This window comes from Marmota marmota, unplaced genomic scaffold (genome assembly GCF_001458135.2).
Source record: "Marmota marmota marmota unplaced genomic scaffold, marMar, whole genome shotgun sequence".
Classification (NCBI taxonomy): domain Eukaryota; kingdom Metazoa; phylum Chordata; class Mammalia; order Rodentia; family Sciuridae; genus Marmota; species Marmota marmota.
Genome location: NW_026000026.1, coordinates 45,404,371 through 45,430,845, shown reverse-complemented (window position 1 = coordinate 45,430,845; position 26,475 = coordinate 45,404,371). Strand labels below are relative to the sequence as shown.

The following is a 26,475-nucleotide window of genomic DNA, read 5'->3' as shown; positions in this document are numbered from 1 at the left end:
ATTTAGCAAGACCCGTCTTAAAATAAGAAATAAAAAGGACCGGGGATTTGGCTCAGTAGTTAAGCACCCCTGGGTTCAATCCCTAGTACCAAAAATAAATAAAATAAAAGGCTTTAAAAGATACATTTCAGTGAGGAATAGCATTTTAAAAATGAGGCAGCTTGCATGCATTTAATGCTATTTAATATTACACTTAAATAGGCTTAAAATGGTCTATTCTGTATTATGTATTTTTACCAAAAAAAAAAAAAAAAAAAAAAATTAAATGAGGAAACTACCATATCAAAGTTCTTACCTTTCCCTTCTTTTCTCTTGGCAAACCTTCACAATCCTTGACCTCATGTCCAAACTGATTACAAAGACCACATGGTTTGGGTTTGTTTGGTTTGAATTCTTCTCTAATGATGGTAAAGTTGGGTTCATGTGTAGCAAGGCCAAGCATAATGAGATCAGCTTTCAATTAATGAGAAAAAAAGTATTGAACAGTGAACACTGAGAACATTCTTATAACTGAAATATTATAAGACATCAACATAAGGAAAATCCCTAACCAGTACAGATAGTCAACAAAGCCAAAAGTCTACAACTTACTAGCAGTTACCAGTCAACAGGGTCTCCAGACATGTGGATCTACAACACAGACTACCACTATGAATTAAATTCTTGGAGAATTTCTCATTATAGAGGTATGTGTAGCTAACAATACCAAAAGGTTGAAGCTGCACATGTTGGTATACACCTATAATCCTAGCTACTCAGGAGGATGGACAGAATGATGGCAAGTTCAACTGGGCAACTTAGTGAGACCCTGTCCTAAAATAAAATTTTAGAAATGACTGAGGATATAACTCTGGCACAGAGCTTGCCTAGCATTTGTGAAACACTGGGTTTAATCACTAGTACCAAAGGAAAAGAATGACAGGTGATCACTGATAACAGACTAAACAGCAACTCAATAGTTCTTCTGAATTTTAAAACAAGCAAGCATTTTCGACAATCTTAAATAAGCCATTACTATACACCAACTTATCAATTACTATGATTCAATCCAAGAAAAGCAAACCCTAAAGAAGAAACTTACCATCAGCTCCACATAAACAATGATGTGTGTTTGGGTCATGGTTAGGCTGGGCTAAAGAGAAGAGAAACATATATTTATATAAACATATTACAAACCACAAAATATTAACATCTTGCCAAATATTTTATAGTCAATAGCTTTTTTTTCTTTTTCTGTTCCTTTTTTTTTTTTTTGGCTATGTTAGGGATTGAACCCAGCACCTTGCACCCAATATGCAAATGCTCTCCCACCGCAGCCTGGCCCATCTTTTCTTCATAGAATATACAAATATTTATAAGTGAGTTTTACCTCTTTGTCGTCTAATGTAATCCATGATTTTATGTTCTCCTTCACCAGGAGCACTAGCATCAGATAAAATAACCTATAAAAAAGAAAGTTTTTAATAGGTCATTCTGTTTTCTACCACCAACAAAATCAGAACTAAGAAAAACTGAGATGATTACATTAAGACAGTAATTCTAGTTGGAAAATTTTCTGAATAAGGTGCATATATTAAACACCATATATTATGTGCATATATTACTTAATTAACTTACTACATGGAATGAAAAAGACTGAAATGTCTAGGTAAAACACAGCCTTAGGAAAACTGATAAGTTTACAAGTTCTTATTATTTTCACTACTATTAGAGGATAAAGCACCAAATCTTACAAACCCCAAGAACGATCAATAAAAGATACCAATTAAATACAGCTCACCATTTCTAATTCAAGGAAAACACATTTATGAACCTAAAATTACATAAAAGTTCATTTACAGGGAAAAAAAGTTCATTTACATTTTACTTATGAGAATAGTCATTTTTAAAAGGCAACTCCACAACTTTAATTTGGCTATATTTTAGTATCTAACTACTGAACTTTCTACTTAAAAACTATATTTTTATACACATACATGTTATACACACACACACACACACACACACACTTTTTTAAAAAAATTATGAAACCCTTTTTATGGCTCCACAGTGACAGTAAGGGAACAAAATTGGCACTGAGAGAAAATTCAGCTATCTAAAACCTGACCATGCAAGGCACCCCATTTCCAATAACCTTGGATGCTTCTTTTCCCTGATAGTCAATGGGCATTTTATGGAGGGAAAAAGTATAAATAATATCAGTCATATCAAAGTGCAGTCTCAATGATCACTCTCATCTTTTTGAAGTACCAAAATGCGAAACTTACTGTCAAATTTTTCCACCCTGGGTCATTATTTAAACGATCAGCTATGTAATAGCGAAGGCATTTAGCAAGATTGTCCATGAACTCAGTTCCCTAAAATGATAGAAGGAAATAAATTAACCTATCATTTAAGAGTTAGCAATAGCTAGCAAAATATAAGACTACTTACTGGTGTAATACAGTTGCTGTCAAATCTTTCTTTTACTTCTTCTGGAGGAAGAAAGCCACCTGGAGAAAAGAGGCAATGTTTTGTTTCCCCCATAAAAAAGTGAAATAAATTAATCAATATTAAGGCAGAACAACAAGAAAAGTTCAAATACAAAAAAACACCATTGTTATCTAAGGAAAATTTTCCTCTTGGGGGGAAGAAAATAAGATTCCTCCCCTGAAATTTAAATTAAGCTTTTCAAAAAACTGTAGAACAACATATGCTATACAAGATATACTATATTGTTACTTAAAACATAAAAATTATGAAGCTCTTATGCACACACACACACACACACACCCCTGATTAGGGTTTTAATTTTGATAACAGTTCTTAAGATGATATAGAAAAATAAAACTAAAAATTTGAGTTTATCAGAGCTTTATGTAAGAAATAAAATTATGAGCTAACAGGATATGAAAATCCAATTTTTTCCTCTGTATCTCTGATTAGCTGCTTCTTAATAATATATCCTATAGCATCTTCAAGAAAGAAAACACCTTTAAAACGAAAAACATTCCATCATGAATATAAACAGGTTTTAAGTCTTAATTACAAGCTGTGGTTAAGGTAACTATATTTGCACACTTCCAACAAATTAACGTAAAATGTATTATAACTGCAGGCCTATGACATCTTTTTTCCAACTGTAAAGTATAATTGTCTTGAGTAAATAAATTGTGGCTTTCCTGATCTGTTATCATTGTCTTATATAGCAGACACCAAACAAATCACCCTGCTAAAATCACCAATCATTCCTCACCTCACCCATAGGCCGGCAGGTTAGGAGAGAACCAATTAGCATCAACTGCCTCTGACCGTCTTCCTCACTGACACTTAGTCAGCATCTATCTCTGTACCCACTAGGAATTTCAAGGCTTTGTAGAACACCAGTAAAAAGTCCAACATCAAAATATAAATTTTCTACCTTTGGCCAATATTTCTTCCCTGACTCGCTGTTTCTCAACTGCTGCTTCCATTCCTTCTTTTGATGCTCTGAACCTCCGTGAACGCTGCTGGTTCATTTTAGCACGTGGTGCCTGAAAACATTCATTTCATATTCACATAATACTGTTCACAAGTAGATCTGTATATTATTTTCAATCAATCGTTCTTATAAAAAGAGCACACTAAAATGGAAGGTAAGTACCAAGTCTAATAATCTTTTCATGATAAGAGAGCAGATCCTGAAAACTTAAATTTGGACCAAGAATCTCAAAGCAGAGCTTTATCAGATGAGTGAGTGATTTGACAAATGAACAAACATTCTATAAAACCACATAGTTCATACTGCAAAGGGTCACAGCCTAATGCTAATTCTCCTGGGTTAGGATGCTTCAAGGTAGATAAGACCTAGCCAGAATTAAGAGAGTACTTACTACAGGTCCAGGGTCAGGGAGACCTTTCCTATGTCCAAGACTTAAAAGGAAAGACAATCTCCAAATCAGATTCACAATGTCCCATAAAGCAATAGAGAACTTTTTTCTGACCTGCAGGACCTTAATCTATTTTGTATTTCCCACATTAAGGTTCATAATTACCATCTTCCTTTTCAATACAGCAAGACAATTAGAAAGGGAGCAATGTTTTAACCCAAAGTACTTTTAAATCATTCTAACCAAATGTAACTTAAATCACAGAACAAGCCTAAGTGAAGTGAAATGGACTGTTAAGTTTTTTGAAGTTACTGAGATGAGTTTTGAAGTTGGAAGAACTCTGCAATATTTTGACAACATCTAAGTTTTATAATATTCCTTTAAAAAGTTCTTTCTGTAAAATAAGACTACCTAATATAGTCCTCTCATATAACAAGTTCTATGATCTAAATGTACACTTCAACAAAAAAAATGCATGTATACATGCACATATATACATACACATAAATATGCACATATTTTATACTTGACTTAGCAAGAGCATACTGGAGTAAAATTAAAGACTTTCTTCAAGAAGTCTAGCTGAATGTGAATTGGAATATGCTCTTAACAAGATGTATTCCTGTTCTTTTTTCTCCTTACTCCATTGTAACTGCAAGATAAAAAGAAGCTAAGAGTTTTCACTGAGTAAAAAGATCCATAGTAATATTAATTTTCTTGGAGTCAAGTTCTCTGGATTTTCAAAATCATTCTATTAATCACCAGGATGTACTAAATCTAAAAGAAAATTTAGTTGCCTATAGCTAATAAATTTAGGGTTATGATTTACCCTAATTTTCTTATATCTTAATGTATAATTTAGCGGTCATTTATAACCTAACCTACTTGGTATAATTACCATAAGTCAGTAAGATACTCTGCTCTTAAATTACTGAGATTACTGCTCACTGTCCAAACTCCTGAGAGTGGCATGTGAGGCTGTCTTGAATTATTGCTCTACCTCCTTTTTCAATCCAAATTACTTGTAGTTATCCAAATGTATCAGTGTAGTCAAAGGCATGGAAAGTGTGTTAACCCAGCAGCACATTTAAGAATCTGGAAGGTCATCCCTCCTTTCCACAACTCCCACTCATTCCTCAACACAATGGCTACCAATCTCCAATATTCTTCATCCTTAAAGAAATGGGATAAAAGTCGTCTTCTCTATCTCCTAATTTCTATAGCAGCCCTGGCTTCCTCAACACCTTACATGTATTATTGAGTACCTGTAACTAAACTCATTCATGGATCTATGTCTCCTTCCTTTTAATGGAAAGTCCTTCAAAAAGAAGGGCATTCACCAATATCCCCAGAATGTCACAGTACCTGGCACAAAATAAGTACTAAAAAATGCCTGAATGAATGACTAAAGCAATAGGCTCTATCAACATGTTTCACTGTTTAGCTGACTTTCATTTTACGCACTGGGAACACAACAAAAATAAAAGGAGGCTTCTAAATTAATTATTTTAGCACTCACCACTCCATCTATTGCCATGTAGAGAAGTCGTCTTGGTCTTACAATATTGAAAAGTCTGTCAATGTACTCAAAAATTGCAACCATCATCTCATCTTCATTTTTTGGTGCTGGTCTATAATGATAAGCAAACAATGTAATATAATGTGGTACTTCCTTTGTGACTTGTGATACCAGCGACAAAAATGAATTACGTACTTGTCTTCAGGATGAGTACAGGGATGGATGATTCCATTCATATCCAAATACAGATTATCAAACTCCACATCATTTGGATTAGGTTTACTGGCATCAACTGGAATCTTGACACCATTGCATTCTTTTGGCTATGAGGAAGTGATAATTAATAGTAGTTTGTTCAGGTCTAAAAATGACAGATCCTAGGCTCAATATGAACCTGTTTCATTTCTGAACTGGAAACAAAACACTTCAAGTAATAAATTATAAGATATTGTCTTATTTTATTCCTTAAAACAAACTGAAGCAGAAAACTCATCCATTGAAAGTACAGGGCTTATAACACAAGTTAATTGTGACAAATGTGGGAGATTTTAATAAAAATTCTCAAATCACTCAAATTGTTCTAAGTGAGAGATCAAGGTATTCATCTTAGAATTAATTTCACCCACATTAATAAGTCCTGTCAATTTTACCTAAAAAATGCCTTTCCATTTCATCTTCTTTTATTCCTACTACCAGGAACATTAGGTTATCATATCCTACCTAAAAGGTCACAACAACCTTCCTATGGATTGCCTCCCCAGGAGACTCTGATTTCCAGCCCACCTGCTATACTATCAGAGTCCTCCTTTTAAAACATAAATTTGCCTGTCTTAATCTTGTCTAATTTGCCAATGATTCCCAAAGCAGGTGCTAACCAATGAGCCTGATCTAGTCTCCTGTCCTGCTGCCATAATGTTGAGGTACACTTGGTCTCTCAAAAAGTTCCTAGGAAATGCTCTTCCATCTCTCAATGCCCTTTCCTAATACATCTCCTTTCCGAAAGGCTTCTTCCTCTCTACCAGCACTCACTTCCTGAAATCTTATTAATTTTCCAAGGTCTAGACTCAGATCAAATGTCATTTACTTTATAATACCTGTACATATCTCAGATTAAATGTCACTTTCTTTATAACACCTGTACACTATCTGTGAAGAAATTAACTGCATTTCTTCTCCAAGATTTCCTTAGAATTGTGCTTACTCTCTGTAAGCACAATAGTTGTACAATTAACCTTTTATTCTAACCTAACTACACTGTGATTTCTTCAAAAGGTAAGGCCTACCCACTGTTCAACTGTATTTTTATAAATGGTATTATCTTTGTATTTTCCTACCAGAGTTCCAACAAAAGATTAAGAACATGAGATCCAGTTTTTACTATTATTAATAGAAAGTCGTTCAAAAAATAACAGTTCTTTAAACACATACAAAGCAATCTAGCAAAAAAATACTGTAAACAATTTAAAAGCCCTTCATGTACATGCTACATTATAGATAAACCTCAAAACATTATGTGAAATCAAAGAAACCAATCACAAAAGACTACATATTGTATTGATCCTAATTATATGACAGTATAGACAAATCTATAGACAGAATGTAGATTCATGCTGTTTCAAGGTTCGGGTGAAAGAAAGGTGAGGGAGATGGGAAGTTACTTCTAACAAACACAACATTGCTTTAGTTGTGATCAAAGTGTTTATAATTAGATAACTGTACTACTCTATCAAGTGCATTTCATAATACATAAATTAAATCTTAATAAAGCTATTTTTAGAAGAATAAAAAAACAAAAGTCAGTTTAATTAGGGGAGGAAAAGCCTATCAAAAGAGAATAATAGGGCTGGGTGTGGTGGTGCACGCCTAATTCCAGCAATTCAGGAGACTGAGGCAGGAAGAGCCTAACTTAAAAGCCAGCCTTAGCAATTTATTAAGGCCCTTAGGAACTTAGCAAGACCCTGTCTCAAAATAAAAAATAAAGAAGTAGTTATGCACCCCGGGTTCAATCCTTGATATCAAACATAAACAAATAAATAAAGACATCAAAAATAACAAGCTAATATGTTCATATACTGGATTGCCAGACAAAAGTGATATTCTAAAAAAAGAGTGAATGGTCATAAATATACTGTTGAGCCAAAAAAGCAAGTCACAAGAGACTACATACAGTATACCATTTACACAAAGTTATGAAATAATATTAGATACTATTCAGGGATGAATACAGAGAAAAGCAAATGAAGTTTAAAAAATGAATTTCAGGAGAGTGATATCTCTTTGAGAAGGAGGAAGGACCTGAGATGGAACCTCAATTTGTATTATAATCAGAAGAAAGGTTATGGACAGGAATTTAAGGACAGATCAGAGAAGAAGCTGTTAGCATTTGGTACATAAAGGGCTTGATGAGAAACTGTGTGTGTGTGTACACACGCACATGGGAGGTAGTAAGTGGCAAGGAAAGCAGGAAGACAATTCTTGGCAGTCTATGCAAAAATAAATAAATAAATAAATAAATAGATAGATAGACAGACAGACAGATAGACAGAAAGAAAGAACACCAAACAACCAAGTTCTGTTCAGTCAAGAGGCTATCTACCTCTCTGTCTAACCCCTACACCTCAGAGTTCATATCTTCCTTTCTCCTGTAACAAGCAGCTACCACACTCAGGAAAACCAATACTCATCTTTTGAGCCTCACAAAGTAAGCATTTTATTCCGGGCCATATGATCTCAGATGCAAACTCTAATCTCTGCCTTTGTATTATGAAAGTAGCCAAAACAAGATATATATGAATGTGTGGCTGTGTTCCAATAAAACTTTAGTCACAAAACAGGTCACTGGCAGGCTAATTCATACCCTAGTGCTTACACAGCACTAGGTATTATAGCTCTTCAATGAATACTGAATGTAGCTGCACAAGAATTTCTATCTCCACTACCCAGAAAAAAACACAGTATTGGGAAAGTGGCATGTAAGGATGCCAATCTTGAGAAAAGAAGCCCAATAAGAAAACTGAATATATTTTCCCCTCAAGAGAACTGCAAACACATTCAACACATACTACATAAATTTGGAACTCCTTTTTTCAAGAGATTTTGATGTCAACAAAGGAACAGACTCCTCAAAAACTTTGTCAAATACAGTATCAGCATGCTTCCCGTTGGGTTAAAAAGAGATCCTTAATCAAAGGGCATCTAAAATAAGAGTCACTCTGAATCTTAAAACCAATTAATTTCATATAATAACTTTTCATTACCTTTTGGGGCCTTCAGATGACACACCGAGAACACACTGCAGTTTTTTTTACCCAAGACCATATGAAAAGTTGAACAAAGTAATTGCATATCTGTGGTGGAAAACCTGAGGCAGAACCTTCTGTGGACAAGAAAGCACAAGAGATGCCTGAAATATGGGAAATTAGCAGCCTGACTGAAGACAGAGTATAATACCTACAATATGGTAGAGGAGAGATGCTGCTGATGGTGGGAGAAAACAAGAGGGATCCAGGCCCAGAGAGGGAGCTCAAGGGACAGCTTCTGGAAGACCCATCAGAATAGAACCAGTTGGGAGGGTCAACCCCTGCCCTCTCCTCTCCTTCCCATCATGTCCCACTGTCTAAGATAACTTGAGACATGCATTCCCAGAGAATATGGAAGCCTGGGTCAGAAGGAAGAACAATGCCTGACTGACAAACAATTCCATGAAGAAACAGGGAGCATCCCTATCCAGAATGGCTGGGAGTCAAGGTAGCTCTGCCTTAGGAAGAAGCTGACTCCTCCTCTATTTCATGGAAAAAGGAAAAAACACATGTGTCCTAAACCAAAAGTTCAAATATCAATGTATCTATGCACAAACATTCCAAGAAATTAAAATAAAGAAGGTATTTACAGAAAGATAATACATATACATAAATAATGATGTCTATGCAGTAATTTCCCCCCTTATGCACAGGGAGTATGTTCTAAGCTCTCCAATGGATGCCTGAAAGTGTGGATAGTACTGAACACTACACTGTGTTTCATTATTATAGATCCAAATAACTTCCGAACACATTTTTTTTTCCTTTCCTTATTGAGAACTTTCACCTTGGGTTAAAAACAGCATTTTATAGTTAGTTATTCTCTGGCATGTCAAAATTGCTTGCATCACCCTTCTTGTACTCTGGGGCCATTATTAAGTAAACTAAGGGTTACCTGAACAGTGGCAGTGCAATGTGGGATGTATTCTTACACAGCAGCCCCGCCCCCCACCATTCAGTTTCACTTTTCTACGTTTCAGTTACCTGTGGTCAATTTTGGTTCCAAAATGTTTAATAGACAATTCAAGAAACAAGCAATTTTAAAAAACTGCAATAATGCTGCAATAACATATCAATGAGACAACTGATATAACTACTGAGTGACCAACAGGCAGGTAGCATGTACGGAGTAAACACACTAGACAAAGGATGACTCACATTCCAGACTGGATGGTGCAACACTGTGCAAGATTTCATCATACTACTAAGAATACCACACAATATACAAATTATGAAGTTTATTTCCAGAAATTTTCATTAACATTTTAGAACCAGAGCTGACAGCAGGTAACTGAAATCTTGGAAAGGAAAATTGCAAATAAGGAGGACTACTGTATAAAAATACATTTCACAGTTTTTGAAGTAAACCACTAAAATCAATTTCATAAACTCACTGTTACAATCAACTTTATAAACAGAAACTACTGCCAGTAACAGCTGAATAGATGCATTTTTGTTTAGGCCTACATGGGATTTAACAACATCAGAAAAATCATGAATCATGTTTAAGGTTCCAGAGTAATGAGTGTGTCCTACTGATGAGAGTCACATGCCAAACTGTATGACTCATTTTAGATTTCCCTTAAAGCAGCTAGAAACTATAGGAAAGAAATAAGATGTGGGTTGTATTTGGGGAGAAATATACAAACGGCTAATGAAAGTTTCAAATTTTATTATTTTATCTTAGAAAACAAGACTATAAATTTATGTGTGTGTGTGTGCATGTGTGTGTTTAATTTTGTTTTGCTGTACTAGGAATATAGCCTCACACATGCTAGGCAAGCACTCTCCCCACTAAACTTTATCTTCAGTCCTATACTATACGTTTTAATTTAATTGCCAAATAGGGCATTTGAATACCTGTGATTACTATTTTTTTCAAGTTTTGTGTTAGAGCTTCATTATTATACAGTGTTAGTGAAGAAAGACTAATAATTATCACTAACATTTATAGAGCACTTAAAATGTGACAAGCCCTCTTTTAAAGGCCTTTACTCATAGATTATTCTATTTTATGCTCACAACAATCCTGTGAGATCAGAAGTATTCCACTTACAAATGCTTATGCTTACAGTTAAGTGGCTTTTCCTAAGTTAACATTGCTATTGGATTGAGGAACTAGGATTTTAATACAGTAGTTTGACCTTAGAATCTGTTATCTTGACCACTATGCTAAACTGATTAACATAATTTCACTAGATTCAATATTATGTGTGCCAAGGACTAACACTAGTACTATGGAGAACACAAAATATGTAAAATGTATAAAAATAATCCTTTCTCTCCAGATATTGAAACATATGGGAGGGATCAACTTGCAACATGAGAGGGAGCAGATCCACTTACCTGCTCCCAGTGAAACTGGTGAATATTATTTTAAAAACAAAAACATTCCAAACTTTGGGAAATGTTCCTAAGGGAAAACAGTGATCTAATCAAGAAAACCTATGAAAATACTGGAAATTATCTCAATTGCAGAAAAGCACAGCAAAGTTAAACTTAAAGGAACTCTCAAGAATGGTGAAAGCTATAAAAAGTAATTGGGAGGAGATCCATGAGTCTACTGGAAAAATAACCAAGATCACAGGCCAGCTAGTTTACAGAAGAAAATTGGAGAATAAGAGAACTGGAAGGAGCCCTCCAGGATTTAGCAAAAACACTGATCTCAGAAACTAATCCCAAGCCATAATCCAACTTCACTAGTTTGTAGAGAAATTTCTGTTAAATATCAGAGCAATAATAGGGTATGACCAGAACAAAAGGAAGCACTACCTGTGCCACTGTTATCCAAGGGTGACTGTAGGCATACCAAAAATCACACCGCCATAAGAAGCAAAACCAAAGGCATAATAGGGAGAAACAAGTTCACTAAAATAATCCAGCCAGTCAATAAACAAATAAAAGCCCTAGAAGGATTTGAAGGGAGCCCAATACCCAACAGAAATGTTCAGTTTGCAACCAAAAATAATCAGGCATGCTAAAACCAAGAAAGCATGAATCATACACTGGGAAAAAAAGCAAGAGCAGCTGCCTGTGAGCATGAGCAGATCTTAGACTTAATTGATATTTTAAATTGGCCAGTATTACCTGTAAGCCATTTAGTTAGATATAGAACTAAAGACGACTGAAGACAAAAACAAAGGTATGACGAAAATTCATATTTAATAGAGAATGTCAACAGATTTTAAAATTATATACAAAAAGAACCAAATGGAAAGAGTTAAAAAGTAACTGAAGCTGGGTGCCGTGGCACAACCCTGTGATCCCAGCTACTCGGGAGGCTGAGGCAAGAGGATGAGTCAAAGCCAGCCTCAGTAGATTAGCGAGATACTTATCAACTAAATGAGAACTGTCTCTAAATGAAATACAAAATAGGGATGGGGATGTAGTTCAATGGTCAAGTGCCCGCGTCCCAAGTTCAATCCCTAGTACCCTCCGACAAAAGAATTATACAAGCCAAAAAAACAGAGGAAAAAGAATGAAGAAAAATAAACAGAGCTGAAAAGAAATACAGAACACAATTCAGTGCACCAGTAAAGGAGAAAGAGAAAGGAGTAAAGGGGGAAAACACTCCAAGAAATAACAGCTGAAAACCCCCCAAATTTATTAAAAGAAAATCACTATAATCCAGGAAGCTCTATGAACTCCAAGTAAGATAAACAGAATGAGACCCACAGACACAGAAGAGTAAAAATGCTGAAACTAAAATACAAGGAGAAAGTACTGAGAGAGCAAAGGAGCAAATGAAGAGTCACTTAAAAGAGAATCCCCAAAAGATTAATAGCTTCCCAGCAGCTCAGGAGGCCGAGGCAGGAGGATTGTGAGTTCAAAGCCAGCCTCAGCAATTTAGCAAGGCCTTAAGCAACTCGGGGAGACCCTATCTCTAAATAAAATACAAAAAAGGGCTGGGGATGACGACGCTCAGTGGTTAAGTGCTCCTGGGTTCAATCCCTGGCACCAAAATAAATAAATAAATAAATAAATAACTGACTTGGAGCAAGGATGGGGGTGGGGAGGCCAGAAAGCAGTGGAACGAATGAAGCAAGAAAAAAGAAACAAAAACTGTTAATCTAGAAACTTAGGGGCTGGGGTTGTGGCTCAGTGGTAGAGCACTTGCCTAGAACGTGCAAGGCCCTAGGTTTGATCCTCAGCACCACATAAAAATAAGTAAATAAAAATAAAGGTATTTCGTCCAGATACAACTAAAAAATAAATTAAAAAAAAAAAAACTTAGGAAAGCTATTATTCAAAACTGAAAGTGAAATAAAAATACTTTTCAGATGAGAGAGAGAAAATATGTTGCCAACAGACTCAACATCTAAGAAATCCTAAAGGAAATTCTTCTGAAAGGAAGTGACCCATATGATAATTCAAATTCAAAGAACTCTAGTAATTTTACACATTTTTCCTCTTTACTTCTCTGAACTAAAAAGAAACTATATAAAATATTATACAATATATTGTTAGGTTTACTAATAAAACGTAATCTATGTGTAATGTGTTCGCCAATAACAGTACAAAAGGAGGTAGAAGGAAGTAAAATTGCTATGGGTAAGGAAATAACTCTAGAGGGTAAACTCTCAACAATGTATTTGCTGGCTTGTAATCTTATTATATATAACATATAACAACAATACCAAAAGAGGGAGTGGAATCAAGCTATGAAGCAGTAAAAGTTCTATAAATTGCTGGATTTAAGCAAATATAAATCTGAAGCTGATTCTAGTAAGTATATATGGTAATTCTAGAGCAATGACTGAAAAACACTCAAAAATCATGAAGAAAATCACTACTGAAATGAGAAAGCTACATCAGAAAATATTCATTCCCTCAATGCAAAAGTAAGTAGGAAGAATAAAAGAAAAATGACTGAGATAGAGTAAACAAAAAGCAATATGGCAGATGTAAAACCAACTATATCAGTAATTACACTGTGTGAATGAATTAAATAATCCAATAAAATCAAAATGGATTTTAAAAAATGACCCAACTACATATTTTCTACAGACCATACTCTTGAAATTCAAAAACTGGAAGTAAAAGTAAATGGATGGGGGATGGGGATATAGCTCAGTTGGTAGAATGCTTGCCTCTCATGCAGAAGGGCCTGGGTTTAATCCCCAGCACCCCCCCCTCCACCCACACACACACACACACACACACACACACACACACACACACACAAAGAAAGTAAGAAAGTAAATGGATGGGAAAAGTTAATTATGCAAAGAGCAACCAAGAGAACTCTGAAATGGCTATACTGAGATCAGATAAAATAAACTTTAAAACAAAACTGTTACTAGAGATCATGAAGGAAATACTATAATGATAAAAAGACAACCCATCATGAAAAAGATAACAACGGAAATATTTCTGTAACTAATAACAGTGAACCAAAACATGAAATAAAAAATAAATGAATGTGACAATTCAATAAATAACAGCTGAAGACAATAATCCACTATGGATATGGGTAGCACAATGATACAGAAAATCAATATGGAAACAAATGACTTGAACAACATCAAAAACTAGACCTAACAGACATCTATCTACAGAACAATGTACATTCAAGTGCACAAGAGACAGTCTCTCAATTTAAAAGCGTAAAAATAAGAAATTATATTCTCCAACCACAATGAAATTAAATTAAGAAAATCAACAGAAGGAAATCTGATAAATTCACAAATATGTGGAAGTTAAATAACATACTCCTAAATAGCCAACAGGTCAAAAAAGAAATCAAAAGGGAAATAAAAAATTACTTTGAGATCAGTGAAAACGAAGACACATATACCAACACTTATGGGATAAATCTAAATTCCAAAGGGAAATTTATAGCTGCAAAGGCCTAAATTAAGAACTATCTCAGCCAGGAGCAATGGCATATGCCTGTAATTGCAACCACTCAGGAAGCTGAGGCAAAAAGATCTGAACTTTGAGTCCAGCCTGTGTAAATTAGAAAGACCCTGTCTTAAAATAAAAAGAAAGAAGTAAAAAAAAAGGGCTGAAGGCTCAGTGATAGAGTACCCCCAGCTTCAATTCCCAGTACCACCAAAACAAAACAAAACCCTCAAATCAATGTCCTAACCCTTCTATTTTAAGATATCAAATAAGGAATAAAAGGAATAAACTGAACCTAAATGAAACAGAACAAATAAAATCAAGATTAGAGCAGTAATTAATAAAACAACTTTTAAAAAGAGAATATCAATGAACCAAAAACTAGTTCTCTAAAAAGAATAAAACTTCAAGACAGAGATGCCCTCTTTCACCACTCTGTTTAACATAGTTCTTCAAACTCTAGTCAGAACAATCAGACAGATGAAAGAAATTGAAGGGATACACACAGGAAAAAAAGAACTCAAACCATCACTATTTGCAGATGACATGATTCTAGAGGATCCAAAAAATTCCACCAGAAAACTTCTATAACTAATAAATGAATTCAGCAAAGTAGCAGGATATAAAATCAACACCCACAAATCAAAGGCATTTCTGTACATCAGTGACAAATCCTCTGAAAGAGAAACTAGGAAAACTACCCCATTTACAATAGCCTCAAAAATAAATAAATAAATAAAATACTTGGGAATCGATGAAAGAGGTTAAAGACCTCTACAATGAAAAATACAGAATGCTAAAGAAAAAAATTTTTTTTTTTTGTGTAACATCGGTTACACATCCATTAACAAAAACAGCATGGTACTGGTACCAAAACAGGCAGGTGGACCAATGGTACAGAATAGAGGACACAGAAACCAATCCACAAAATTACAACTATCTTACGTTCGATAAAGGGGCTAAAAGCATGCAATGGAGGAAGGATAGCATCTTCAACAAATGGTGCTGGGAAAACTGGAAATCCATATGCAACAAAATGAAACTGAACCCCTTTCTCTCGCCATGCACAAAAGTTAATTCAAAATGGATCAAGGAGCTTGATATCAAATCAGAGACGCGCCGTCTGATAGAAGAAAAAGTTGGTTACGATCTACATACTGTGGGGTCGGGCTCCAAATTCCTCANAGAGCACAACAGACACTAGGATGGCAATTTGTAAATCAATGGATGTGTAACTGATGTGATTCTGCAATCTGTGTATGGGGTGAAGGTGGGAGTTCATAACCCACTTGAATCAAAGTGTGGAATATGATATGTCAAGAAATTTGTAATGTTTTGAACAACCCACAATAAAAAAAAAAAAAAAAAGACCTTAAAAGATGGAAAGATCTCCCTTGTTCCTAGATAGGCAGAACTAATATTGTCAAAATCAAAAGCAATATACAGATTTAATGCAATTCCAATCAAAATCCCAATGGCATTCCTCATAGAAATAGAAAAAGCATCCATGAAATTCATCTGGAAAAATAAAGAGACCCAGAATACCCAAAGCAATCCTCGGCAAGAAGAGTGAAGCAGGTAGCATCACTATACCAGACCTTAAACTATACTACAGAGCAATAGTAACAAAAACAGCATGGTATTGGCACCAAAACAGACTGGTAGACCAATAGTACAGAATAGGGGACACACAGACTAATCCACAAAATTACAATTATCTTATATTAGACAAAGGCACCAAAAACATACTTTGGAGAAAAGATAGCCTCTTCAACAAATGGTGCTGGGAAAACTGAAAATCCACATGCAACAAAATAAAATTAAACTCCCATCTCTCACCATGCACAAAATTCAACTCAAAGTGGATCAAGGACCTAGGAATTAAGACCAGAGACCCTGAGCCTAACAGAAGAAAAAGTAGGCCCAAATCTTCATCATGTCGGATTAGGTCTCAACTTCTTTAACAAGACTCCTAAAGTGAAAAAAATAAAATCAAGAATCAATAAATGGATGGATTCAAACTGAAAAGCTTCTTCTCAGAAAAAGAAACAATCAGTGAAGTGAAGAGAGAGCATACAGAATGGGAGCAAATTTTTACCATACTCACATCAGATAGAGCACTAATCTCTAGGATATAATATATAGATTCTACATATTAGAGACCATATCTTCTATGAATATGAATACAAAAATCCTTGACAAAATTGCCAACCTTCCAGCTCAAAAAACTTACCACCAAAAAAACAAATAACTCAATCAATAATTGGGCTAAGGAACTGAACAGATACTTCTCAGAAGATTATATAATCAATCAACAAATATATGAAAAAATGTTAAATATCTCTAGCAATTAGAGAAATGCAAATCAAAACTACTCTATGATTTTATCTTACTCCAGTCAGAATGGCAGCTATTAAGAATACAAACAAAATAAGTGTTGGTGAGGATGTGGGGGAAAAGGCACTCATACATTGCTGGTGGGACTGCAAACTGGTGCAACCAATATGGAAAGCAGTATGGAGATTCCTTGGAAAACTTGGAATGGAACCACCATTTGATCCAGCTATCCCACTCCTCAATTTATACCCAAAGGACTTAAAAACAGTATACTATAGTGACACAGCCACATCAATGTTCATAGTAGCACAATTCACAATTGATAAATTGTGGAACTAACCTAGATGCCCTCCAATGGATGAACGGATAAAGAAACTAAACTGTGGTATAAATACACAATGAAATATTACTTAGCTTTAAAAGAGAATAAATCATGGCATTTTCAGGTAAATGGATGGATTTGGAGAATATCATGCTAAGCAAAGTAAGCCAATCCACAAAAACCAAAGGCCAGATGTTTCTCTTATAAATGGATGCTGATCCATAATGGGGGTGGGGGGGGTGGAGGAACTTGGATTGGGCAAAGGGGAGGGTCGGGAGGGGACATGGATGGAGGAAAGATGGTGGAATGAGATGAACATCATTACCCTAGGTAATGTATAACATGTATGACTGCAAATATGGTGCAATGCTACATCATGTACAATCAGAGAAATAAAATATTGTGCTCTATATGTGTAATATGAATTGTAATGCACTCTACTGTCATATATAACTAATTAAAATCTAAAAAGGAAATTTTGTGGTATATATACACAATGGGACATCACTCAGCATTGAAAAAGAATAAAATCACGGCATTTGCAGGTAAATGGATGGAGTTGGAGCATATAATGCTAAGTGAAGTAAGCCAATCCCCCAAAAAACCCAAAGGTCTAATGTTTTCTCTGATATGTGGATGCTGATCCATAATGGGGTGGCAGGGGAATCATGGGAGAAATGGAGGAACTTTTTAGGGCAAAGGGGATGGAGGGGATGGGGGTAGAAAAGATGGTAAAATGAGATGAACATCATTACCCTAAGTACATGTATGAAGATACGGAACAGTGTGACTCTACTTTGTGTACAACCAGAGAAATGAAAAATTGTGCTCCATATGTGTACTATGAATTGAAATGCATTCTACTGCCATGCATAACAAATTAGAATAAATAAATTTTTAAAAAATTAAAATAAAAGTACAGATCTGGAAAAAATAATAAAAAGAATAAAACTAACAAATCTTTAGTGAGTCTGACCAAGAAGAAAGCAAAAATTCACATTACTAGAATCAGACACAGAACTGAGTACATTATTGCCAACCTTCCAGAAACAAAAAGAATTATTTAAAAAATTATTATATATAATCATACATCAAAAAATTACATAAAATCCAGGCCCAGATGGTTCTGAATTTTAACAAACACACAAAGGAATAAATTCATGCCAATTCTTCACAAACTCTTTCAACACTTCTGAACTCTCTCTCTCTTTTTTTTTGGTACCAGAGATTGAACCCAGGGGTACTTTACCACAGAGCCACATCCCCAGCCCTTTTTATATTTGGAGACAGAGTCTCACTAAGTTGCTTAGGGCCTCCTTAAGTTACTGAAGCTGGCTTTGAACTTGTGATCCTCCTGCCTCAGCCTACAGAGCTGCTGGAATTATAGGCATGCACCACCACACCTGGCTTTCTAAATCATTTTAAGGCTTCTATTACTCTGATACAAAACCAGACAAAGGCATAACAAAAGTAGATAAGAAAGAATTATAGACATATCTTCTATGAATATGAATACAAAAATCCTTGACAAAATACTAGCAATTCAAAGACAGCAATATATAAAAGAATTATACACCAATTATACACCAAGACCAAGTGGGATTTATCCCAAGTATACAAAGTTGGTTTAATATCCAAAATGAAATTAATGCAATACATCACACTAGTAAAGTATAAGGAAAAAAATGACATAATCATCTCAATACACATAGAAAAAAGTATTTGATAAAATCCAATACTCTTTCATGATTGAAAAGAAAAACCACTCAGCAATGTATGTGAAGCTCCTCAATAGAAAGGGCATCTAACCCAAAACCCTCAGTTAACATCATACTTAATGGTAATCTGGATGCTTTATTTTTAAGACCTGGAACAAGACAAGGATGCCTGGTCTTGCTACTCCTAGTCCACATTCTAGTAAGGTAAATGGGCAAGAAAAAGAAATAAAAGGCATCCATGTTGGAAAGGAAATAAAAATATACTTGCAGATGATATGATTTTTGTCAACCGAAAATCCTAAAGTCCACTAGAAAACTTTCAGAACCAATTTGAATTCAACAAGGTTGTAGGAAATAAGGTCAATATATAAAAATCAACTGAATTTCTATAAATTTGCAGTGAACATTCAAAAAAATTCTATTCACAATAGTATTCAAAGAAGGAAAAATTTTAACAAAAAAATGCAAATCCTATATTCTAGAAAGTACAAAACATTGTTGAATTAAATCAAAGAAGTTCTAAATAAAGGGAAAATATCCTACATTCATGAACACAAGACTCTACATTAAGATCACAATACTCCCCAAACTGATTCACAAATTTAATGAACTCCTTATCAGAATCTCCCTAACTTTTCTATATAGACTGACAAACTCATTTTAAAATTCAAACAGAATTGCAAGGAAAAGAGAATAGTTAATATAATCCTAAAAAAGAAGAAAAAAATAAAAATATTTCTATCTCCTGACTTCAAAACTTACTACAAAGTGACCATAAATCAAAACAGTGTGGCACGAGGTTAACATATAGATCATTGCAGTACAATTTAGGGTCCAGAAATAAATCAATATCCCTTTGGTCAAATGACTTTTTATAAAGGTATCAAGACCATTGAATAGGGGAAAAAACAGTCTTTTCAAGAAATGGTGTGGGACAATAAGCCACATGCAAAAGAATAAAGTTGAACCCTTATCCCATGAACCTAAATTTAAGAGCTATACTACTATAAAACTCTTAGATGAAAACTTTGTTACCTTAGATTTGGCAATGGATTTTTAGATATGTCACCAAAAGCCTAAACAATAAAAGAAAAAATATATTAACTGACTTCATCACCAAAATTTAAAAGGTGGAAGCCAACTCACAGAAGGGGAGAAAACACTGCAAATCATATATCCAGAAAGGGTCTTACATACAGAAGGAAACAAATATTCTCTCTCACCCAGTCCATTCCTCAAAAGAAAGAAAAGAAAAAGAAACAAATGGCATAAGCATATAAAAAGATGTTCCATATCATTAGTCATCAGGGAATTGTAAGTCAAACTACAACATATCATTTCACACACCCACTAGGAAGGCTAGAATCAAAATGTCAGTTAACAAGTGTCTGCAAGAGCATGACAGTTCTCTGGTGGCCTTAGACCAATATATTCCACTCCCAAACCACCTGCTCTGCCCCCACTTTTTCTTGCTTATGAGGTCTCAAAGTAACTGCAAAATGTATGTACTGGGAATGCAATATCCTAAAACAGGAAAGAACTGGCTGAAACTGCCAAGGCTTTTCCTGTCCCTCCCAGGGAATGGAACATCTTGAGATAGTGAGAACTGACAGGGACAGTCTGGGCTTTGTTCCTCTTTTCCCCCAGAAGCCAGATGCCAAAGTTTTTTTGCACAGTGAGTCACATCACCCCAGAGGTATATAACCCAGGTTGTCTGCCTTTAGGTGGTCCCTCAGCTGCATTGAATGTAGGGCAGCTGAGATTTCATTTGCCCTAGGCAGTTTTCCTGAGTCTTGGGGAATCATCCCACAATGAATCAACATCAAAATTTAAGCCTCTCTTGTACCTTAATGCCTGTCTGTAAATAATAAATCTGCTTCATGTGACTTATTATATAGGATGTTCTATTCCACCAGACTCAAGTAAGCTGGTAACCACTACATAGTATAACTGCTACACACCAAGAATGTGGAAAAATTGGAACCCTTATATACTGTTGGAAGGAATGAATGTAAAATGGTGCAACCACTTTGAAAAATAGTCTGAAAGTTCTTCAGATGATTGAACACAGACTTTCCACATGACCCAGGAAATCTACTCTTAGGTATATATACACAATGAAATGGAAACACGCCCATAATTGTGGCACATAGTTTAAACAACCTCTAGAAGGTAATTTATAACACTCCACAGAAAGAGAAGTAAAGTCTGAAATCAATGACCTCAGCTTGAAAACCAAACTAAATCCAAAGTGAATATAACAAGGAAATAAAAATAACACCAGAAGTCAAAGAAATAAAAAAAACAGGAAAACAATAAAGAAAAATTGACAAAACAAAAACTAGTTATTTGAGAAACAGTCTAGTCAGACTGAAAATGGGACAAAAAAGAGAGAAGACAAAATTACCTGAAATGATGCTCAGTGTCCCCTGTCATTGGGGAAATGCAAGTTTAAAACCACAATAAGGGCTGGGATTGTGGCTTAGCAGTAGAATACTCACCCAGCACATGCGAGGACCTGGGTTCAATCCTCAGCACCACATAAAAATAAATAAATAAAATAAAACCACAATAAGCTAACACCATACTGGAATATCTAAAACTAGAAACAGCAACTGTTACACCCAGTGTTGGCAAGGAAGTAAAGCAACTGGAACTTCCATGTGTTGTTCATGTCAAAGTAAAATGGCATAACCAATTTGGAAAAAGAGTCTGGTAGGTTTTTAAATAATCATATATCTACCATACAACTCAATTATTTCACTCTTAGTTCCCCCCCCCCAGGAAACAAAAGCACATGTCTACACAAAGACTCGTATGCAGATATTCACAAATAGATATTTGCCTATAAAAATAGACAAACTGGAAACAATAAATGCTCATCAATCGAAAAATAAATAATCAAAATGTAATATATTCACAGCCTAGAATACTATCCAAAAATAAAAAGAAATGAACTACTGATACATGTAACAACATGAGCAAATCTCAAAATACTTAATGCTACATGAAAGTGAGTAAACCAGGTAAAAAAGAGTATATGCTATACACCACTTATACAAAATTTTAGATAATGAAAACTTATCTGTGTAAGGTCAGAAAACAAATCAATGATCGACAAAAAATGGGCCACAAGGAGGGTAGAGAGGAATCACAGAGGAACAGAAGGAATGTTTTAGAGATGATGTTTGCTGTCTTGATTGTGGTTATGATTTCATGTATACATACATTATACTAAATTGTATGTACACTTTAATATGTATTTATTTTATGTCAATTATACTTCAATAAAGCTGCAAAAGGAGGAAAGGGGAGAGCTATAGAAGGAGAGACAGAAGAGGAAAAATCTGATTAGGAGGACCAATATCCAGAGTTTGGTAAGGGACATTAAAGGTCTAGAAATAATCAAAGAGCATTCCCTAAAACTGAAGAACACAAGACTCCAGACTCAAAGATTTTTCCAAGTACTGATCAAAATGAATTTAAATTTTAAATGAAATCTGTACCTAGGTACATAATCATGAAAGTTTAAAATTCAGAAAATGGCAGGTGCGGTAGTGCATGCCTACAGTCCCAACTACTTGGGAAGCTGAGGCAGGAGAATTGCTTGAACCCTCGAGTTGGAGGCCAACCTGGACAACAGAGAGATGCCATCTAAAATAAATAAATAAATAAATAAAGTAGCAGGGTGCAGTGCAGCAGGTCTGTAATCCCAGCAATTTGGGAGCTGAGGCAAGACATCGAAAGTTCAAGGCCAACTTCAGCAATTTAGCAAGATCCTAGGTGACTTGGACACTACTACATCAATGTTCATAGCAGCACAATTCACAATAGCAAGACTGTGGAACCAACCTAGATGTCCTGCAATAGACGAATGGATAAAAAAAATGAGGCATTTATACACAATGGAGTATTACTCTGCATTAAAAAATGACAAAATCATAGAATTTGCAGGGAAATGGATGGCATTAGAGCAGATTATGCTAAGTGAAGCTAGCCAATCCCTAAAAAACAAATGCCAAATGTCTTCTTTGATATAAGGAGAGTAACTAAGAACAGAGTAGGGAGGAAGAGCATGAGAAGGAGATTAACATTAAACAGGGATGAGAGGTGGGAGGGAAAGGGAGAGAGAAGGGAAATTGCACGGAAATGGAGGGAGACCCTCAGGGTTATACAAAATTACATACAAGAGGAAGTGAGGGGAAAGGGAAAAAAAAAACAAACAAGGGGGAGAAATGAATTACAGTAGATGGGGCAGAGAGAGAAGAGGGGAGGGGAGGGGAGAGGGGATAGTAGAGGATAGGAAAGGTAGAATACAACAGTTACTAATACGGCATTATGTAAAAATGTGGATGTGTAACCGATGTGATTCTGCAATCTGTATACGGGGTAAAAATGGGAGTTCATAACCCACTTGAATCTAAAGTATGAAATATGATATGTCAAGAGCTTTGTAATGTTTTGAACAACCAATAAAAAAAAAAAAAAAAAAAAAAAAAAAAAGAGCTGGGGATGTAGCTTAATAGTAGAGCATCCCTGGTTTCAATCCCCAGTACCTCCGACCCCCCACAACCCCCCCCTCCAAAAAACTCAAATCATATAAAATTCAGAAAGAAAAATTGATTAAAAGAGAATGAAAGCTGAAGTGCACAAAAATTAAGAACATGGCCTTCCTGGTTTTCACACACTGGCTCTGACATCTATTAGTTGAGTGATCTTAAATATGTTACTCATCCCTTCTATTTCCATTTTCTTACCCTTGTTATAGGTAGTAGCAGTAGTCATGTAGTTGTTACAAGGATCTAACAAGTTAATATCTAGAAAGTGTTCAGAATAGTACCTGGTTTATGGTAAATGCTACATAAGCGTTGGTTAAATAAATAAAAATCACTTTAACATTGAACTTGTTATCAGCGATACTGAATGACAAAAGAATAATGCTTTTAAAGTTTTGAGGAAAACTAGTTTCCAAACTTGAACTCTATACCCAGCTTATGATCATTCACATGTATGGGATAGAATGGAGATATGTGGGGCACTACATTGACAGAAAAATCACATCCTACAACAGCTTTTCCTAAGAATCAATTGAGAATAAAAACCAAGAAAGGATTTAATCCAGCAAAGAGAGATAATCCAGAAAACAGTACCTTCCACTGAAAATTTCAGGAAGCAGCTTTCCAGCAAGCCTATAGAAAAACTAATGTGAAAGCAACAGAAATAAAACTCCAAACTTCTTTTCCAAGAAAAAGGATTTGAGTGAAAGCAAAAAACAAAAGAACTTTTGGGTGAAAAAGACGTAAAGTGGAAAAAAAGAAAGGCAGCACTATGAAAAAGACAAAAGGAGCATAAAAACAGAATCACAGTACACAACGTGAATCTGCAGTAACAACAATCAATGGTACAATCAGATCTCTCAGCTTTTAGAAACAAACTTTTATAGCTAAAGTCAAAAATGAAAAAGTGCTGCTGACAAACTTGAAATATTAATCTTAGAAACCAACAACTCAAGGGATACTTTACACAGGCGATGGACTTTTTGTTTTTAAGATGTATTACCTGAAGTTACAAAGTTTGCCAACAAAAGAAATAAAGATAGTGCTTTACTACATTAGGAGGATGGGAAGGAGGGCTGAATAAGTAACTAAATCCTCTCCTATCCTTGGCCAGAACTAATTAGAAATAGCTAAAACTGAAAAATTAAGTATAAACAAACTGAGACAGTTACATGTCTGCCTCGGGAGAGGACAGGATGGGAAACAGAACAAGGAACTGTTTTGTTGTTGTTATTTTAGCCCACGGGAATGTAAAGTATGATAAAAGTTTTACAAAGGGAACAAGCTTTTAGTTTAGCAGTTTCTCTTTTGGGGGTGAGGGGGAAACAAACACAAGAAATACTGAGAATGTCACCAAAACAAGGCTTTTAGTTTCTACCGGGTTAGAAGCTAAGAAAGTAAAAATCAAGATTTCAGCAATATAAGAAAAAGAAATTCACAGCAACAGGCAGGTGCTGACTTCAAAAACCAGGAACGGGAGGAGATAACCGTGACCCTGAACCTTCCCAGTCCATAAATTCTAAATAAGTACAAAATCGAACTCGGACAGAATCGCTAAACACAGAACTCAAGAAAGGCCCAGAATCCACCGACATATTAACAAACTAACAACAAAAAAATGTGTTGTTCGAGTGCATCTAAGAGTCTTGAAAACGTCAACAAGCAAGCTGTCCAGTAGCAGACACACACGGAGAAAGCGGCACTTATAAGACCTCTGTCTCCTCCTAGATCTTTCTCACATGCTTCTTTTCGCCTAAGATTTAACAACAGAAACAAATGGCCTCTCTCGGATAGTAAATAACAAGAAGATCATTGACAGAATTACTTTAAAGGTTGTTAAAAGCAAGAATCGGCATCCGCGCAACCCTTACCAATGACAAGCGTGGCTCAACAGCTTTTGAGCCTGTAGAGCCTCCACAGAGACCCAAAATGCGCGGTCCCGGGAGGAAACAAAGCCGTGGGCGGAGCCTTCCGGTGCCGGGAAAAGCGGACAGGGGAGGAGCGGCCCTCCCGCGAGTTCTGACCCAGCTCCGCCCCCGCCCCTCTCGGGCTGTTCCCAGGGATCCCGAATCCCTGAGCCCGCGACCAACCGCGCGTCAGACAGCGGCTGCCCGCGGAGCTGGCAGGGTGGCACGAGCTCCGGAGGGCTGCTCCCGGCCAGGCGGCTGGACCCGCGGGCCGCGGCCTAGAGAACCGAACGTCTTCGGGTTCCNCCCAAAACCGCCATTACCAAGAGAGCCCGTCAGCTCCTTCACCTAGCTGAGGCCCCTTCCCGGCTTCCTCGGCGCGGTGCAGTGACGTCACTTCCGGTCCCCGGCGCGCACGTGGGAGGAAGTGCCGGTGCCCGCGGCTGCCGCTCCTGTCTCTCTGGTTACGCTGGTCCGCTGGCCCAGCCGCTGACTCCAGGTGCGCTGCTGCTATGGGAGTCCCAGCGTTCTTCCGCTGGCTCAGCCGCAAGTACCCTTCCATCATTGTCAACTGCGTGGAAGAGAAGGTGAGCAGGCGCCAAGCGGCCGCCGCGGTGGAACCCGAAGACTTGGTTTCTCTAGGCCGCGGGCCGCGGCCTAGAGAAACCAAGTCTTCGGGTTCCACCGCGGCGGCCGCTTGGCGCCTGCTCACCTTCTCTTCCACGCAGTTGACAATGATGGAAGGGTACTTGCGGCTGAGCCAGCGGAAGAACGCTGGGACTCCCATAGCAGCAGCGCACCTGGAGTCAGCGGCTGGGCCAGCGGACCAGCGTAACCAGAGAGACAGGAGCGGCAGCCGCGGGCACCGGCACTTCCTCCCACGTGCGCGCCGGGGACCGGAAGTGACGTCACTGCACCGCGCCGAGGAAGCCGGGAAGGGGCCTCAGCTAGGTGAAGGAGCTGACGGGCTCTCTTGGTAATGGCGGTTTTGGGAGGCCGGATTCGGTGGCGGACGAGGTGGTGTGAAGACTGCGGCTAGCTTCGCTTCTCGAGCTTGTTCTTGGTGTTCGCTGCCCGGGAAAGCGAGGTCTAGCTCCTCTGAATCGCGGGGTTTCTTGGTAATGC

General features: G+C 36.6%; 1 protein-coding gene across 4 annotated transcripts in view; it reads right to left on the bottom strand.

Annotated features, from left to right (window-relative positions):
* Positions 1–26,247, bottom strand: part of Xrn2 (5'-3' exoribonuclease 2) — a 75,249-nt gene extending 49,002 nt beyond the window's left edge. Inside the window, exons 1-9 of one of the 4 annotated variants that reach the window (XM_015483446.2) lie at positions 26,063–26,247; positions 5,563–5,690; positions 5,368–5,479; positions 3,401–3,512; positions 2,434–2,492; positions 2,268–2,357; positions 1,370–1,442; positions 1,082–1,132; positions 296–453 (exon numbers count right to left, since the gene is read on the bottom strand). In XM_015483446.2, coding sequence (XP_015338932.1) covers positions 296–453; positions 1,082–1,132; positions 1,370–1,442; positions 2,268–2,357; positions 2,434–2,492; positions 3,401–3,512; positions 5,368–5,479; positions 5,563–5,690; positions 26,063–26,137 — 858 coding nt within the window. In that variant the 5' untranslated portion in view covers positions 26,138–26,247. Of the gene's footprint in view, positions 1–295; positions 454–1,081; positions 1,133–1,369; positions 1,443–2,267; positions 2,358–2,433; positions 2,493–3,400; positions 3,513–5,367; positions 5,480–5,562; positions 5,691–25,314; positions 25,438–26,062 lie in introns of those variants that run through there. The other 3 variants (XM_015483435.2, XM_048811383.1, XM_048811384.1) reach the window with 3 other exon arrangements.
* Between the last annotated feature and the right edge of the window lie 228 nt (positions 26,248–26,475).